Genomic DNA, 18297 nt, shown 5'->3' with positions numbered 1-18297 from the left:
CACCAGAGATTCTAGATATGAGTTGTCTTAAGGATAAGCTGCAATATCTTTTCAAGAGAAGGCCAGACTCTAAAGCTTGAACAAACTACCATAGTAGGGAAGACAGCCACCTCCAGAAATACTCACCCGTTGCAATCAAGCATTTTTCAAAGGTTATCTTAGAGCCATCATTAAGTTTCACCATGTTGCCTCTTACATCCAGCTGTACTACCTGGTATAGTCATATGCATACATATAAGAAGTAGAAATGAATAAGTTATGAAAAAACTACTGTGATATAATATTCACCATTCACAATTCACTGGATTTTTAGTCTATTCACCACTATCTACTTCTAGAACATTTCATGCCCACGGGGTGGGGGTGGGGCTCTAAACCTATGTTGGCAACTCATTCAGAAGATTTAGTTTTTGACTGAAAATAATCCTGAAAAAATTGTTTCTAATTAGTTATTGGGACCATAGTTCTTGAGATCCTGTTTCTTCAAGCAACCAACACTAGCCATCAACTGGATTCCCAAACTTTCATTCTGATTTATAGAAACAGACACTGGAGAAAGTCTTTTCTGTTTTGGCATTTGGAATCCTTATTTCTTTGCTAACATCTCTACTATACTCACAACATCTCTGTAGAATCTTTTTCCAACTTCTAGTCTTCACGGAAACTCAGCTATCCCTCAGGGATGTTACACTTAGAGACAGTGTTGTAACCCATACCGCAGGGCCAGGAAGAAGTGTTGGCATGTTCCACAGTTCCTGAGGTGGTTGCTGCTGTTGCTTTTAGAGTCTTATACCTTCATCCTCCTGAGTGACACCTACCTACATCCCTTTAAATCACTGTTAGTAAACCACTTTTTCCCCACTGGTCCTTATCTCTAAGGACCTTAGAACTTGGAAAAGGAAAAAGAAAAGGAAAAAAGCAATACCTGTTAAACATCTATGATGGTTTAAAGGCAGTTCTAAGTACAGGGGACACAGTGATGAGAACGATAGATTATCTTCTCTGTCTTCAGAGTATATTAGACAAAAATAATTTAACAAACACTAACAATAAATAGGAGCGACAAACATGATAGACAAAGGGCAGTGCAGTGGCACTAGAAACACGGGGTGGGGTGTTCGAGACAGGCTTAGTTGGGTAAAGCTTTCTAGAAAGAACAGTATTCATGAATATTTTCTTTAACCTCCTGCTCTTTGTCCTTGGTAAGCTCTCTCTTCGGTACAACTTGACCACTCAACACTCAGATGGCTCATTCAGATAACTATCTTTTTCTCCACCAATAACCATCTTACACCCAGTCTTATAGTGAAAGTCTGTAACACAAACATGAGTGCATCTGTAACCCCAGTGCTAGGGCGACAGAGACAGCCAGACCCCAGATGTTTGCTGGCTAATCTAAGTGAAACAGTTGAGCTCCAGGTTCAGTGAGAGACCCTGTTTCAAAATATAAGGTGGAGAAACAGATGAACACTGGATGTCAACACCTGGACTCCACATGTGTGTATACACAGGCAATGGTACCTTCATATGCATATAACACATGCATACGTATGTATACAAACTGTTTACTTTCTTTTTTGTTCATTCACTTCCTTTTTTCCAGCTGGGAAATAAGGTGATCTTTCTATTCTTGTGTATCTAGCCATTCTTTTCTTTCAGGATCTTCACCTGATAACTGTCCACTATTCCTTTACCCTCTCCTGAGTCCTTAGACCTCAGTTCAATATAGTAAGACAAATCTTTGATTCTATGTCCTCTTCACACTTCTATCCAATTGCTGTTTCCCCCTGCTTAAATTTTTAATTTAGAATTTTTCAAAAAAGAAACACTCATATACTATTCATTTTATTGACTTTTACTATACTGAGGATTGAACCGAGATCCTAGTTTGTTACATGCAAGCTCTCTACCAGTAAGTCTTTTTTGTTTGTTTGTTTGTTTTTTGAGAAAGGGCTTCGCTTTGGAGCCTGTCCTAGAACTAGCTCTGTAGACCAGGATGGCCTTGAACTCACAAAGATCCACCAGCCTCAGCCTCGGGAGTGCTGGGATTAAAGGCGGGCTCCACCACTGCCCAGCTAGTTCTTAAATTCTTTTAGAGATGGGGTCACATTCTTTCGCCCAGACTGGTCTGCAACCAACTATTCTGTAACCCACACTAGCTTCAAACTTGTAGCTGTCCTCCTGACTCAGTTTCCAAAATACTGAGATTACAGGTATGACCTATTATGCTCAAATTTCAGTTAAACTTAGGGAGTGTGTGCATGTGTATTTTCATGTCCATGTGGGTGCAAGTGCTCATGCGAATAGAAGGCAGAAGGCAAAGAACAACCTTGCGCATTGTTCCTCAAGCCATCCCTGTCCACTTTTTTTTTTGAGACATGGTGTCATAAATTGGCTAAATATGGTGGCTGGCCAGCAAGCCCTGTCTCTGCCTTCTCAGCACTGATATTACAAGCATGATCCACCACACCTGAGTTTTTTATATGGGTTCTGGGTACTGAACTCCAGTCCTTAAGCACTCTCTAGCTCATCTAAACTTACTGAAAGAACAGAGTAGGGCTTGGGAGATGGCTCAATGCATACAGCACTTGCTGTGCAAAAATGAGGAACAGAATATGGATCCCCAACATCCACATAAAAGCTGAGTATGTGTGGCCACCCACATGCAATCCCAGTGCTGACAAGGTAGAACAGGGAATCTCCATAGTGAGCCAGCTACCAGACTAGCAGAACCAGTAAGCCCCAGATTCAGCAAGAGAGTCTGACTTAGTAAATAGAATAGAGGGAGGTTCTTTATGTCAACCTCTGCCCTCTACATGCATGTGCATGCAAATGTAAACATGCATATACACATGCAAAAAAGAATAGTTTAGCTTTACAATGAATGTTATCTATTGCTCTCTAAGTTATTTTCTGTTGTTTTGGTTGTTGTTTGAGACAGGGTCTCATTATGTTGCCTTAGAAGGCCTGGAACTCTGTATAGACCAGGTTGGCCTCAAACTCACAGACATCTGCCTATCTTTGCCTCCCAGGTACTGCAATTAAAAGCATGCACTACCATGCTTGGTGTCCAAACTGATTTTTATTTTTCCCCTTAAAACCAGATCTTCCTCTTAAAAAGTTTTTCTCAGTTAGAGGGAGGGCACTATTATCTACTCTGATATACAATCTAGAAATTTTGTTTCCTCTCTCCTTCACCTCCCACCTTCACTCAGTCTTCAAGCCTTAGGTATATTTTCTCCTAAGCATTCCTCAAGCATGTCCTTCATTCTGATCATGTATTTCCTCCCATGCTGGGCATCTAACACAGTGCTACACAAGAAGTAATACATTATTAGGAACTTGGGCTCTGGTCAGAATTTCTGGGTTTTAACTCTTTAGTCAGAGAAGACTGGGCTCATATTCTGTCTTTCATGTATTGTAAAAATTTAGGCCAGTTATTTAAAATTTCTTTATTTAAAAAGCAATTTCTTGCCAGGTAGTGGCGTCTCAGAGCTTTGATACCAGTACTTGGGAGACAGGCAGGTGGATCTCTGAGTTCAAGGCGAGCCTGATCTACATAGCAAGTTCCATGATAGCCAGGGATGTTATACAGAGAAACCCTGTCTCAAGAAACAAAAACAAAACAAAATGGTTTTAAAAAAATTCAGTTAAAATAGGTATATAAATTCTTAGCCCTTGCATTCCTCTTCATAATCATTACCACCACCAGCCTAATTTGAGCAATCATAATCTTTTGCCTGAATTATTACAATAATTTTTGAAATGGCCTATTTCCAATCTTTTAAAATTTTTTACTTTAGCCAGGCAGTGGTGGCACACACCTTTAACCCCAGCACTCAGGAGGCAGAGGCAGGTGGATCTCTGTGAGTTCAAGGCCAGCCTGGCCTACAGAGTGAGTTCCAGGACAGCCAGGTCTGCCACACAAAGAAACCCTATCTCAAAAGCCATAAAAAGATTTTTACTTTATATGTATAAGTGTTCTTTCTGCATGTATGTATGTGTACCATGAGTGCCTGAATAGTTAGGAGACAGTATGTGGGTGCTGGGAATTGAACTCAGGTCCTTTGAGAGAGCAGCCAGTGTTTTTAACTGCTGAGCTCTCTCTCTGGTCCTCCATCTCTAGTCGTATTTCTATGAAATCCAGTATGTCTAAATTCATTTCTTCATATCTTTGTCCAGAAATGTCACCAGCTCCCCAGTATAAATAAAATTCAAGCTCTCCTACACGCCAAAAAGTCTTCCATAAACAATCACTAGAATAACTTATTAGTTTTGCCTCTTCCTAACTTTAATATTTTTTAAAATTTTTTGTCAGGCATGGTGACAAACACCTTTAATTCCAGCACTCTAGAGGCAGATCTCTAAATTTAAGGTCAGCCTGATCTACACAGCAAGTTCAAGGACAGCAAGGACTATATAATGAGACCCTGTCTTAAACCAAAGTAAAACAAAAAGTCAAGAAAAATCTTATATTTATTTTCTAATCTATCATTTCTTTTGCCAAGTTAGAGATCAATTCCTGTACCTTATCCATGTTATACAGGTATTTTACCCCTAAGCTACATCCTTAGTTCCCTAACTTGAAGTTTCTGTTCTATCAGTAGCTAGCTGCTTGTTTTCCTTGTGCTAAATATGTTTTTCTGTACAGCTGGATACTTGCTTATGCTGTTAGTTCTTCCTCATGTTGCTCTCCTGAATGTTCTTTGCACTTATGTAGTCTACACCTCTCCATTCTTTAATATCTTTAGCTTTAGGGCCACGGAGCTGACTTGGTAGGTAAGGGCACTTGATGTGTGAGCAGAGAATCTCTAAACTACAATCCTCAGCACTCATAAAAAGCCAGAGACAGGAGGAGAAGGATAAATGTAGCCTGCTGGTCACCAGCCTAGATTCAAGTTCAGTAAGAGACCCCGCTCAAAAGGAATATACTAGGCAGAGTAAAAAGGCAGAACACCTGACACTCTCCTCTTTATACTGCCTATATCCACATATATCATACTCAAACATATATATATATATATACACCAAGAAATAAACAAGCTTGCTCTTGCAGAGGACCTGGGTTCAGTTCCCAGAACCCACATGATGGCTCATAGCCATTATAATTCTAGTTCCAGGGGATCCAACATTCCTTTTCTGACTTTTGAGGGCATCATGCACACACATGGTACATGCATATACATATAAAATAAATAAATAAATCTAAAAAGGACATTTCAGACATTTTAGGTCTACAGATTTCTTCTCCAGGAAGTTTTCCTTGCATTCATTACTGTACTGTACATTCCTCCTCCTCTCAGGACACATAACATTTCTGTGTTAAGATTATCTATGTTGCTGCTTGTTTTTGTTTTCCCTTAGGGGATAGGGCTCCAGTATTCCACACTGGGAACATTTAACATAAGGTGCCACTACCAGCTTAACCACATTCTACAGCTTTGTTATGGGAAAAGTGGTCGGAGGTCAATCTGCCCATTTGTGCTTCACTTTCAGCTTTGCTTCTTAAGAGAACACCATCCCCTCTATTGGAACACTGCCATTCATTTACAAACTTAGCCTACTGTTTCTAATAATAAAAACAAAGCACAACACAGCAAATAAAACTCAACACAACAAAGCTTCCCGAGGACCTCACAAGCACTGTGCAATAACTGCTCTCCTTATTTAGGCAACCATTTTGGTAACATCCAACAGTATCTTCCATGTTGAATTATGCTAAAAATTAGTCTAATTTCTTATCATCAATAACCCCAAAGAAAGGTCAAACAAAACAAAAAGCAATAGGAAGGAGGAACAAATACAGAAGCATAAACAAAAACAACAATAGGGGCTGGAGAGTTGGCTTAGAAGGTTAAGAGCACTGGCTGCTCTTCCAAATGTCCTGAGTTCAATTCCCAGCAACCACATGGTGGCTCACAACCATCTGTAATGAGATCTGGTGCCCTCTTCTGGCCTGCAAGCATACATTCAGGCAGAATATTGCATGCATGCATGCATGCATGCATACATACATACATACATACATACATACATACATACATACATAGTGAATCAATCAATTGATCAATCAATCTTTAGGGCTAGAAAGATGGTTCAGTGTTTAAGAGCACTGGCTACTTTTCTAGAGGACCTGGGTTCAATATCTAGTACCCACATGGCAGCTCGCACCTGTCTATAACTCCAGTTCCAGGGCTTCAGACATGCATGCAGGCAAAACCAACTAACATTAAATAAATTTTTTTTCTAAAAAAAAAGCAGCAATAGTTTTTAGCATTATAATATCTGACAATGTGACTTCTCTGGCAAAGTTTATTCAACTTCATGGTCTACACTTTGCTGTAGACTTTGCTTAGACAGACAAACTAAATAATATTAGTCCTATAATGTTTGGTTTTCCTTTGATGAACTATGGTGGGAGAGGAATCCTGGACTGTAATGGAAAAGCACATCACTATAATTTCTGTTTGGTAACTACATAGGCTAGAGCCTGACAAAGAAAGCAGCCTACTAGCTCACCTTCTTCCCAGTGAGGACAGCCACACCACCATTCTCAATATGAGGCAGGTCCTGAGCAGAAACATAGAAAGAAGGTGGCTGGAAATATATGCTGTATGGGAAAGAGGAAAAAAAAACTATAAGCATCTGGAACTACTATAGGCTCCCCCTATAGCTTTACTAAAATGATGTAAATATTACATGAAAAATAAATTTTGGTACATTTTCCAGAGTTTCTCTTGTCACTAGATCTTGATGGTGACTTACTGAAAAGTATTACAGATCAGTGGTTCTCAATTGGGTGCAACTTTAGCCCCACGGGACATTCGGCCATATCTGGAGACATTCTGGGTTACAACAACTTACAAGGGTATGTTATTGTACCTGATAGCTAGAATTGAGATACTGCTGAACAGCCTATGCTATACAGCACAGCCCTTACCTTCAATAAGATTTACGTTGTCTCCAATGCGGACACTAAGAGAGACTTACATAGATATAATCTATATGGGAAGTAAAAAGTATAAAAAGACAAGATCTCCTGAGTAAATTGGGAGCATGGGGACCTTGGGGTAGGATTGAAGGGGGAAGGGGCGAGGCAGGGAGGAGAGCAGAGAAAAATGTAGAGCTCAATAAATATCAATAAAAAATTACGTTGTCTCAAATATCAACCAATGGTGTAGAGGCTGAGAAACTTAGTTCTAGGTGTAGAATCATTTCAAATTAAGAACAAAGGCACTCAAGGAACTGTTATTCACAGACCCACATTAATTTTTCAGAATGGTGCTGTTGACCAATGGAGCAAGGTCTTGCTCCTAGATGATTCTGCCTTAAATGATTAAGCTAGAATCTCAACTATTCAGGAAGATAAACCAAGAATATTATTTGAACCTAGTAGTTTGGATTCAGTCAGGGCAACAAGGTGAGAACCCAAATTTAAAAAAAAAAACTAAGTAAATAATTATATAAAAAAACATTATAAGGGGCTGGAGAGATGGCTCAGAGGTTAAGAGCATTGCCTGCTCTTCCAAATGTCCTGAGTTCAATTCCCAGCAACCACATGTTGGCTCACAACCATCTGTAATGGGGTCTGGTGCCCTCTTCTGGCCTGCAGGCATACACTCAGATACATAATAAATAAATATTTAAAAAACATTATAAGTAGAGAAAATTTAATTGAAAGTATGCACTCTGCTTGCAAATGAAACATGATAGTAAAGATGAGAGGCAAACACATTTTGGCATTTACATTTGTTAAGATTTATTTATGTGTGTGGATGTTTTGCCTGCATGCATGTCTGTGCTCATAAAGGTCAGAAGAAGGTGTCAGATTCCCTACAACTGGAGTTACAGATGGCTGTAAAATCACTGTGTGATTGCTGGAAACTGAACGTGGGTCCTCTGCGAAAGCAAAAAGTGCTCTAAAATACTAAGCCATCTCTCCAGCCCAGGTCTGTAAATTTTAGTTCAACGTCAAAGAATCACTAATAAGAAATACACTAGAGCCCCAAGAACAGTACTAGAGAGACCTAAGGAGTCCTATAGAAGAAAAAAGCTGGACCTATAGCTCTAATACTTGGGTTTGTTTATGTTTGTTTTGTATTTTTGAGCAGTGCTGTTACTCAGGCTAGTCTTGAACTCCTGACTGTTTAGCCTCATCTTCTCAAATGCTAGGGTTTCAGGCATGTACTATCATGCCCAGCTAGCTCCAAGTGTTTTTTGTACAAGCATTCTGATAATGAGGCTCTTCGTTATAGCCTTCCTACTCTAGCCCTGCAATTGTGAATGTGAGTTAGTGTCAAACAAAGTACCATCAATGGCCTGGGGCGACAGTTCAGTTAAGTGCTTGTAGAGGCATAAGGATCCAAGTTTAAGCCCCAGAACCCACATAAAAAAGCCAGGCAAGTTGGATGCACCTGTAATCCCAACACTGAGGAAGCAAAGACAGGAAAATCCTTGTGGGTCACTGGCTATCCAGCCTATTTAGGTGCGTCCCAGACCAGTGAGAGACCCTACCTCAAAAAAAACAAAACAAAACAAAAACAAAAAACAAAAAAAAAACCAAACCAAAAAAAAAAAAAACCCAAAAACAAAGTAGATGGCGGCTGATGAATGATGCTCAAGGCTGACCTCTGGCCTCCACATATATGCAGATACGTATGCTTGTGAACACATACACACCCAAAAATAAGTAAGAGTGTCATAATCAGTTTCACTTGCTTTTATATGACTTGCCTAGGTATTTATAAAGAAATGACACTGGCTAAGGTAATCTCTAGGAGAGAAATCTAACCTAAAGGTCCTGGAAATAGGAGCCCTAATATTTCAGTCTAGCATTAAACTGCTGATTGTTGGTAGTCTGGGGATCAGAAGCTAGAATGTTGTTTGTTGCCTCTGAGCCTGACCAAGTATGTACAATAGCAGACTTTCATGTACAGCCTTCCCATGTATTACACGTGATCAGTGACAAAATCTTAACCTGTTCCTCATGCTCAGTCAGGCCCATTTTACATAAGCAAACATACCTTCTCTCTTTTCCATTCCACTGTCTGAATTGCAGTGTCTTTGTGACATTTGGATCATCTGAAAACCACAATTCTTTCGAAAGAGGAGGTCGCATGTATGGCAGCTCAGGGTCTTCAGATACAATTAGGACCTTTAGACACAAAATAATACTTGTCAGCGCTAATTTAAGAGGTAAATGTCAAAGCATTCATACTGGCTAAATTTGCACACTATACCTTCTACGCCAAGCAAAATAACATGCGCCTTACCCTGGCCCCAGGATCCCGAGCCCGGATGGATCGGGCTGCAGCAAAAGCAGCAGTACCTCCACCAATCAGCAGGAAAGGAACATGACTTGGTACTTTGACTTGAGGAGCTGACCCTCCCTCTGCAGCTGTAATAGAACATACAGGGTCAGTCTTTTTGTTTGTTTGTTTTTGGAGACAAGGTTTCTGTGTAGCTTTGGAACCTGTCCTGGCACTAGCTCTGTAGACCATGCTGGCCTTGAACTTACAGTGCCTCTGCCTCCCCAGTGCTGGGATTAAAGGAGTGCGATACCACCACCTGGGTCAGTCTTCTTAAAGGCTCTGATGATTCCAGGCCACTATTTCAAAAAGTCACTTTGTACTTGTCTTAATCCTTTACATAAAATAAAACCAGCACACCTATACAAATCTTAAACTTACTGGGTTTAGGATGTGGCTCAGTGGCAGGAAGCTTGCCTATCATGTCCAAGATACTGGGTTTGAGAGCCAGAACTAAAAAAAAAGGGGTGACCAAAGCACCAAACAATCCTCCGAACATTCTGTTGGGGGGGGTATTCCTTTCATTTTACCTGTGGGGAAAATTTTTAAATGGGGTGAATGAGTTGATTGGTGTCTTTCATTCATTAGTTCTATACTGGATCCAGGGCTGACCTTAAATATTAGTCTTTTCCTTTTCCCCTTTTAAAGATAGGTCTCACTCTGTATCCCTGACTGGCCTCAGCTTCTCATATGCTGGGATTACAGCTGTACACCATCACACCTGGCTAGTTATTGCTCAAATATATTAGAAAGCATATATTAAAAGGCCTCTGCCATTCTTATTATTTTTCTACTAGCCACCAGGAAAATATCAAGTTCAGTTGCACCTTTTGTTAGCAATAAAAGGGAAACACCTAGGAAGTCAATTGGAGATTATTAGACAATGTTCATGAAGAAGATGACATTACTGAAGAAAGCAATACAAACCGCCTACCCAGAGCTATAGGGGTTATTAAAGGATTAAAACATTCCTCCTTGAAAATCCAAGTGACTCAAATCAAGTGAAGGCTAGAGCTTTGTGCTACAGGAAAACAAACACATCTACAACACAAACTCCAAAGATTAATTAATATGACCAAAAAGGCTCAGTCGTTAGAAAAATGGCTTTCCTATCTTTTCCTGGAAAAGCTTGCCTTTTAAAAAGCCTATATAAAGATAGGTACTCACAATAATTTTACTTCAAGCCTAAAATGCCAACCAAATACTTCAGGAAATCGCTCCCTGTTGTGGGGTAAAACCATAATTTCTGGAATCTTATAATCTCACACTGTTACACTACAACGAGATATTAGCAAATCATAATCCTTAATCATTTTCCCTTATTTAGTCTCAAATCATACAGAAGAGACATAGGGGAATACTTACCAGAGGCGTCAGCCCTTCTCTGTTTCTCTTCTGGTGTCAGTCCTAGCCCTGCCATTCTTTCATTATATCTTTTTTGGTCTTCTTTTATAGTCTTGTAGGCCTGTAGACCCAAACATGGAGAAAGTTTTATTACATGATACAGCTAACTCAGATCACAATCTAATATCATTTCAATTAAATGAGAAGCTTTTGTCTACACTAAGGTTAGTTCCATACACCAAGATCACTAAGGCAAAGCTTTCTTTTCCAATACTGGGTATAGAACCCAGAGCTTCATGCATGCTAAGCAAGCATTCTATCACTGAGCTATACCCCCAGCCCAAAGTTCTTTTCTCAAGAAATAAAACTATTCAGTGTACACATATTTGGTGAGAAAAAGAATACTCAAAAACAGATCAAAATATGTTTTAGATTTTCTTTGACTCTTGGTAAAGAACTCTCTTGATATTGAATTCAGAAAGTAAAGGGAATGTAATGTTAGTAAGTACAGAAATGGCTAAAGTACAGAAAGGGGTTTTGGACTATGTTGGGTGCTAGTTGTAGAATCAATGTACATGGGAACTGTATCTTCCTGATAGATGTTTCAGAGTTTGCCAGGGATTGAGATATGTGGCTAGGAGTATCCTATTTTTAAAATGTAACTCATTTTTCCAGCAATAGCTTTTTCTTTCCCTAAACAAAGGAGGCAGGCATCTCACTTAGAAATACAACATATAAATAATTATTAAGGTTCAAACATCATCGTCATTAAACACCTATTTTATTTTCGCTACACTTTCAAATTGAGGAACAATATCTTCATATTGTGATTCATTTCTGTTATTCCTCTTTATTAACACTCAACACCAGGGTTTATTAGTTACTTTTAACTTATTTTTTAAAATATTTAGATGCTGGAGACCAGCCATGGCCTTATGCATATCAGGCCACTGAGCTATATTCCTAAGCCCTAATTAGTAACTGTTAAAAAAAAATTACCAGTTGTAGAAACAACACTTTTAATCCCAGGATTTGGGGTGGAAGAGGCATACAGATTTATGTGAGTTTGAGGCCAACCTGGTCTACATAAGGAGTTCTGAGCCAGTGAGAATACAGGGTGAGACCTTGACCTCAGAAATACATACATACATAAATTTTAAACATGGGCTGTGCATGGTAGTACATGCCTTTAACTCCAGCATTTGGCAAGAAGAGACAGGCTGATTTCTGTGTGTGTGAGGCCAGCCACAACCATATATAGCAAGACCTCGTCTCAAAGATAAATTAATTAAAAAAAAAAAAGAAGCAGGTGGTGGTGGCACAAGTCCTTAATCCCAGCACTCAGGAGGCAGAAGCAGGCAGATCTCTATAAATTCGAGGCCAGGCAGCCTGGTCTACAGAGCAAGTTCCAGGACAGCCAGAGCTATTACACAGAGAAACCTTGTCTCAAAAACAAGAACAAAAATCTGATAGACAATGACGTTTTTTGAGATAGAGTCTCATGTAGCTTAGGATCACCATGAACTTCTGGTCCTCCTCTCTCCACCTCTCTTATTCTGGGATACAGGCACCAGGCACTCTATGTATCTATGTTTGTCTGACTGATGTACTTCTGGAGACCTAACCCAGGACTTTGTATGTGCTAGGCCAACACTCTACCAACTGAGCTACCACGCCAGCCCAAGGATGTCTTCTGATCACAATATTTTTTTTCTTTTGTATCCTATGTGGACAAGATAAAAATTTAAGTGGCCATATCTTAAATAAATTAAATGTAGAAATAAGGACAATTAGAGTAAATAAAAAATATATTCTAAAAATATTCTTATGAGGTTAGGGATGTGACTCAGTAGTGGAATGTTTGGCTAGCAAGCACAAGGGCCCTGTTTTGATCCCTACTATCATACAAAAATAAGCTTAAAAAAAGACAACTTTCTAGGACCACTTTACAGAGCAGTTCATTAGGTTTGGGGAACCCAAACAGAGAGGTGAGTAAAAAAAAAAAAGTGAATGGGAAAAGAGACTGGGTTATGCTCATACTGAGAGGGTCATCCAGAAATGGTCTGAGCCATTCTATACTGCCTGATATTTTTACACGTGAAAGGAGTAGAGCAGGAAAGGAGGTTTGTCAGGGAAAAGGCTATACTAAGGTTAAATGTGGATATACAGCTTTTAAGCTCAATGTTCTAAAGTGAAAGTTAGTTTATGTACACATTAAATACCAATTTATATTCCCCAAAGGGTTTCTGTATTTCTTGTTCACAAAGATTTCCAATTAGAGTGGACAAACACATGTTAGGCTAAGAAATACTACAAATTTATGAAAATATTAGGAGGCTACCTTTCTAAACAGGAAGAAATTTGAAATGAAAGGTCACTTTCTAAGGCAACATTCTATCACTTGAATAGAGGTAAACTTCATTAATTATTTTAAAGGCCATTTTGGCCTGGTTCACTGAAACTAGTAAAAGACTAAGATTAAAGTACCTATCTGAGGTACTAGAGGAAATCACTGGCAAAAAAAGCTCACATGGATGCTAATAAGGAGTTTGTGCTTGTATCAAGCAGCAGATGCTACCATTAAGGTTAATGTTTTTCAAACTGGTCATAACCCACTAGTGGGCTGAGAGTCAGTTGTAGATTAGGATCAGCATTAGTAGGGGGAACAGAGGGTAAGAAGAGATTAATAGCTTATGGACAAGCCAGTAAGAATAACATGAGTTAAAATTTATTGCATTTTACGTAGTTGTAGTTTTATGGGTTGCAAGATAAACTGCATTTCTTACTGTAGACCATGGGAAAGTGTTTCTTTAAAGCCAGTGGGGCACAGAGGGCCAGGAAGGTAAAGAACCCTTAATATAGGAGTTACTCAAGGAGTAACTATAGTCAAATCAGAAATATTTCTTCAAATGACAAAAGTTGCTGGAAGGGATATTGCTAAGGACTGAATTCCTCAATTCATATGCTGAAGCCCTAACTGCCAGGGTGACAGTATCCAAAGACAGGAGTGGTGACAAGTTGAATAGGGCTTTTACAAAAAAGAGGAAGAATCACCAGCACTACCTCATTTACTTTCAACACTGCCCTGCCCCCATGCGAGGACCCAGTAAGGTGGATGGTTGGCTGCACGCATGTCATGAAGAAAACCTTCACCAGAAACCTAACCTTGTCTGACATTTATTCTAGACTTCCCAGCCTTCACAACGGAGAAAGTAAATGTCTATAGTTAAAGTCATTTTGTGGTACTTGGTTTTGACAGTCTGAGAAACAAATATAAGCACTACATTTTTTTTTATTACATTTGCTTGCGTGTCTATATGTGTATGCTCACATGTGAGTGCCACCATGTACATGTGGAGGTCAGAGGGCAACTTTAGAGAATTGTGTTTCTTGTTCTCCCTCAAGTACATCCCAGGGATCAAACCCAGGTTGTCAGGCCTGACGACAGGCACCTTTACCTACCGAGCCATCTCATCAGCCCTGAACCATATATAGCTTGCAGCCATTGTAATCTCACCAAATCTGGACACTGATTTTAAGTTGTTTCTCATGATTAATACCAATTTCAGAGAAAACTTTCAAGCTGCTTGATAGCAAGTTTTCAACTATTTAAAACCTGAAACAAAAGTATACAGACTAGTTTGATAAAAGTAGACAAAAGCTTATCATTTAACCTTCAGCAATTGTAATACGTTTATTACAAACAGGGTTGGACAAACACAGAGGGAAATGAAGCATTTAACTGAGTAACTTGAGAGAAATTTGTGCTTCTTAGATATTTCTAGAACAGGAGAAAGCTACCGTGACTGACTCATCTTGTGGTTTGGCATCAAGAGTATCAGCATGATCAACTCTGTGGGGGCAGGCCATTCAATTATGGCCAGCAACACAAATCAAGAAGTTCAACAGATTTAAATTATTATAAACATATCGAATGAAAAGACTTTAAAATTATTTTTGAATAAATGAATGGAAGTGATGAGAAAAACTGAAAAACATGAAATGGAAAAATTAAGGTTCAGAAGGTATGTGAGTCATCAATGAGAGGTGTTCAAGAAATCACCCGACATGAATCTTCAGCCACTAATTTCACCAAATTAGAGTAACAAAAGGGACACTGCCAATGAATTGAATTTGAAGAAGAGACTGTAGGTGGTTTGGGAAAAATACTCCAGTCTGTATGGCTTTCAGGACCCTGTCAAAAGCATTCAATAAAATGCCCTTTCACAGTAAAAGCTAAGTTGATTGCTTCTCACAAAACAGAAAAATTACATTTCACCTAAAATGATTCAAAGTTGATGGTGGTCAAGTTCCTTTTATTTATTTATTCAATATTTACTGAGACTGTCTTGTTAGACATGCAGCACTAAAGCACAATATAATTTAGCAGTATAAAAATAAGCACAAATTTGACCAACGTTTCAAAGAAAAGGTTGATATAAGGATTTGGCTCTAAATTTATGAGTTTAGACTGGTCTAGTATAACTTCAAAGGTTAGAAAAATAAGATTTGAGGAGTCTTTAGTGACTGACAATGTCCCTTTAACAAATGTCTATAGGAAGCACATGCTGTGAATATTTTACTGTATTCTATGAACCAAGTTATTATTAGTGCCATGGTTTCACCCACCCTATACCCAAACATATTTTAGTATAAGCATCTTACATAATAAACTCCTGCCCCAGTCACTGTTGCTCCTACAATTAAGAAGTATACTAGGCTGCTGCCATCTTTCCCAGAAGCACCTGTAGACGCTAGCGATCTAGAAGGGGATCCTAGGAGATGACACTGCACAACTGTAGGTAAACATAAGGCCAGGAAGGAGACAAAAGGAAATAGAAAAGGCACTAAGTATTAATGAATAAACATTTAATGCTATTGCAGAGAAGCATTTTTGTTACTGTGCTAAAAATTGAAAAAGAACAAAAAGTTAAAAGCTGCTCTAGGATTGGAGGAGAAGGCCTCTTCCTCAAAGTACAGGATCAGGCAAATTTTTATCTATTTCTTGCTATGATCTGAGTTACAACTGGCAAGAGCTGGCTACTCTTCATGTCATTTTGGAGTCAGCTTAAGGTATGAGAATATGGGTAACTTCAAATAATTTTCATGCCCCCCTTAACCTAGTGACAGAGGAACAAAAATAATTTTACTATTATCAGCAGAGAAAGAACTAAGACTGTGATGATATCGAATCATTTGTTCTTAGTATGTAAAGCAAACAGCTTTCTTTGATCAAGGATGTTAGCAGGTGTCATCAAAGGCAATTTATTCAACCTTACAGGACTGAGTTGTAGGTGGATCTGCTTAGTTACAGTACACTCTGCCAAGTTAAAAAAAAAAACACAGAATAAATCCTCTGTGACCTGCTAAGATGATCAGTTCTTTTAAGGAGATATAACCATGCTAACAGTATGAACCAATTAAATATTGTTTCTCAACTCCCCTAAACTCCATTGTACAACTGGAGATACTAGACCCATTTGTATAATTTAGTCTTTGAGTGAGAGCCAGGGATTTAGTTTTCCTTTTAGAAAATGCTTAATAATTTTTATTGAAAGCTATTTTGTAAATGGTCAATCTCAAGCTAAGAAAAAAAGACTTTAAAAAATTGATAAATACATTAAAATCAAATATTGTGCTTAGGAGCTGCAATGAACATTGACTTTGCTTACAGGTTACTTTATCACAATCAAGAGAAGAGCAAGGGTAAAGTTGTGGGTTAGTCAAGCCTCGGGAAACACAGCAGTTTTCAAGCAAAGAATAAGAAGTGAAAAGTGCAAAGAACAATAAACATAAATCAGTAAATATAAGTCATTCCCAAATCAGCTCCCATAGACATTTTAAAGAAGGCTTTTTGGAAGTTTTCCTACAGGAGAGAGCAGAATTAGTTGCAAAAGTTTTGAAGCAGAGTAGTACTGAGACTATCAATGGGAGCTGTCTGGCAGCTTCTCTATGCAAGCTGCTTTTTTACTTACATATGCACCAGCTCCTATTGTTGATAAGCCCACAATAAGGACTAACACAGAATTATCGATTTTGCCCCCCGATGAACCAGAGCTAGCCATTTGTCTTGCCATCTGGAGTTCTAGAGGAACACACCATCGCTGGAACAAGTTGCCTAAAGGAACACAATTTGTTAACACACACACACGAATAGAATAGTTAACACATGTTTATGATTAAATATCAATGTACTGTAGAAATTAGAATTATACCTTGGGTTTTTCGATGTTCACTATTCTATGACCAAATAAAATCAAAACTGCACACATAAATAATACAGATATTTATGTACAACCAAGGTAACAGAACTTTGCAGGGTTACACTTTGTAGCCCAAGCTGGTATCAAATTTGTGATCCTTCTAAACTGACACTATCATACCCAGCTTAGCTGTTGGAGTTCTCAAGAGTACAATTTAAATGTTATCCAATGAGAACATTCAAAGCTTCCAGAAAATTGGTTTAAAAAAAAGAGCAGTTCCTCAAATATCTTTACAACTTCACCATAAATGAAGTAAACACCAAGATAACCTATTTAGTACGTAGGCATCTCTCAGTATCTGTAGTGGTTTGAGTCCAGATTCCTAGACTTAACTTAAACTCATATATGCTCAAGTACCTTATAGAATATGGTACAGAATTTTCATACAACCTATGCTTGTAATCACATATACTTCAAATCATGGTCTAAATTATTTATAATGGTTAACATAATGCAAATAGTTGCTATACTGTATTATTTAGGGAAAATAATCAAAAACAGAAAGTTTGTATGTGTTCAGTACAGATAATGCTATAAGCTTCATTTATTTATTTATTTAGTTAGTTAGTTTGGTTTTCAAGACAGGGTTTCTTTGTGTAGTCGTGGCTGTCCTAGAACTAGCTCTGTAGACCAGGCTGCTCTTGAATTCACAATGATCCCCCTGCTTCTGTCTCCCGAGGGATTGGGTTAAAGGCATATGCCACCATGGCTTGGCCTAACTTAGGAATCTTTGTTGTTGTTATTTTTCAAGACAGGGTTTCTCTGTGTAGCCCCGACTGTCCAGGAACTCGTTCTGCAGACTAGGCTGGCCTTGAATTCACAGAGATCCACCTACCTGCCTCTGCCTCTTAAATGCTGGGATTAATGGGGTGTGCCTACTTTATTTTGTTTTTTGTTTTTAAACAGGGCTGTACCATGTAACCTGGCTGATCTGGAGTTCACAAAGTAGTCTGCCTCAACCTCCCAAGGCATATGTCGTCATGTTTGATTAAAAAATATTTTTGATTCGTAGTTGAGTGAATCCATGGATGTGGAACCAACAGAAACGTAAGGCTAAAAATATACAAAATTGACCACAGACTACCTGGGACATTATGATGCCCATTTCAGGAGCAATCTACTTGGCTCAAGCCTCGCTTAATTACAGCCCTGGAACACACAGTTCTGTTTTATGTTTAAAGTAATATGTCCTAGAAGAAACATTAAAGATCAAAAGGAAGTAAGAACAAAAATAAAGATAAAGAACTTAATCTCTCAAAATAACTGAACTTCTACTCTTACGCATATTACAGAAATACAAAATGTAAAGTGTCTAGCAATGTTTTGCAGTTTCTCATTCAACATATAGTCATTTTTATATTAGCATCTGTAATAATACGCTC

At 38.6% G+C, this 18297-nt stretch overlaps 1 protein-coding gene across 1 annotated transcript in view; it reads right to left on the bottom strand.

Moving 5' to 3' along the window:
* Positions 1-18297, bottom strand: part of Aifm1 (apoptosis inducing factor mitochondria associated 1) — a 41319-nt gene that overhangs the window by 13093 nt on the left and 9929 nt on the right. Inside the window, exons 2-7 of the mRNA XM_038316382.1 lie at positions 16628-16770; positions 10674-10773; positions 9273-9397; positions 9024-9154; positions 6520-6610; positions 127-211 (exon numbers count right to left, since the gene is read on the bottom strand). Of these exons, the coding sequence (XP_038172310.1) occupies positions 127-211; positions 6520-6610; positions 9024-9154; positions 9273-9397; positions 10674-10773; positions 16628-16770 (675 nt within the window). The remainder of the gene's footprint in view (positions 1-126; positions 212-6519; positions 6611-9023; positions 9155-9272; positions 9398-10673; positions 10774-16627; positions 16771-18297) is intronic.

This window comes from Arvicola amphibius, chromosome X (assembly GCF_903992535.2).
Source record: "Arvicola amphibius chromosome X, mArvAmp1.2, whole genome shotgun sequence".
Taxonomy (NCBI): domain Eukaryota; kingdom Metazoa; phylum Chordata; class Mammalia; order Rodentia; family Cricetidae; genus Arvicola; species Arvicola amphibius.
The sequence above is the reverse complement of the archived record's forward strand: the minus strand, read 5'-3'. Positions and strand labels throughout refer to the sequence as shown.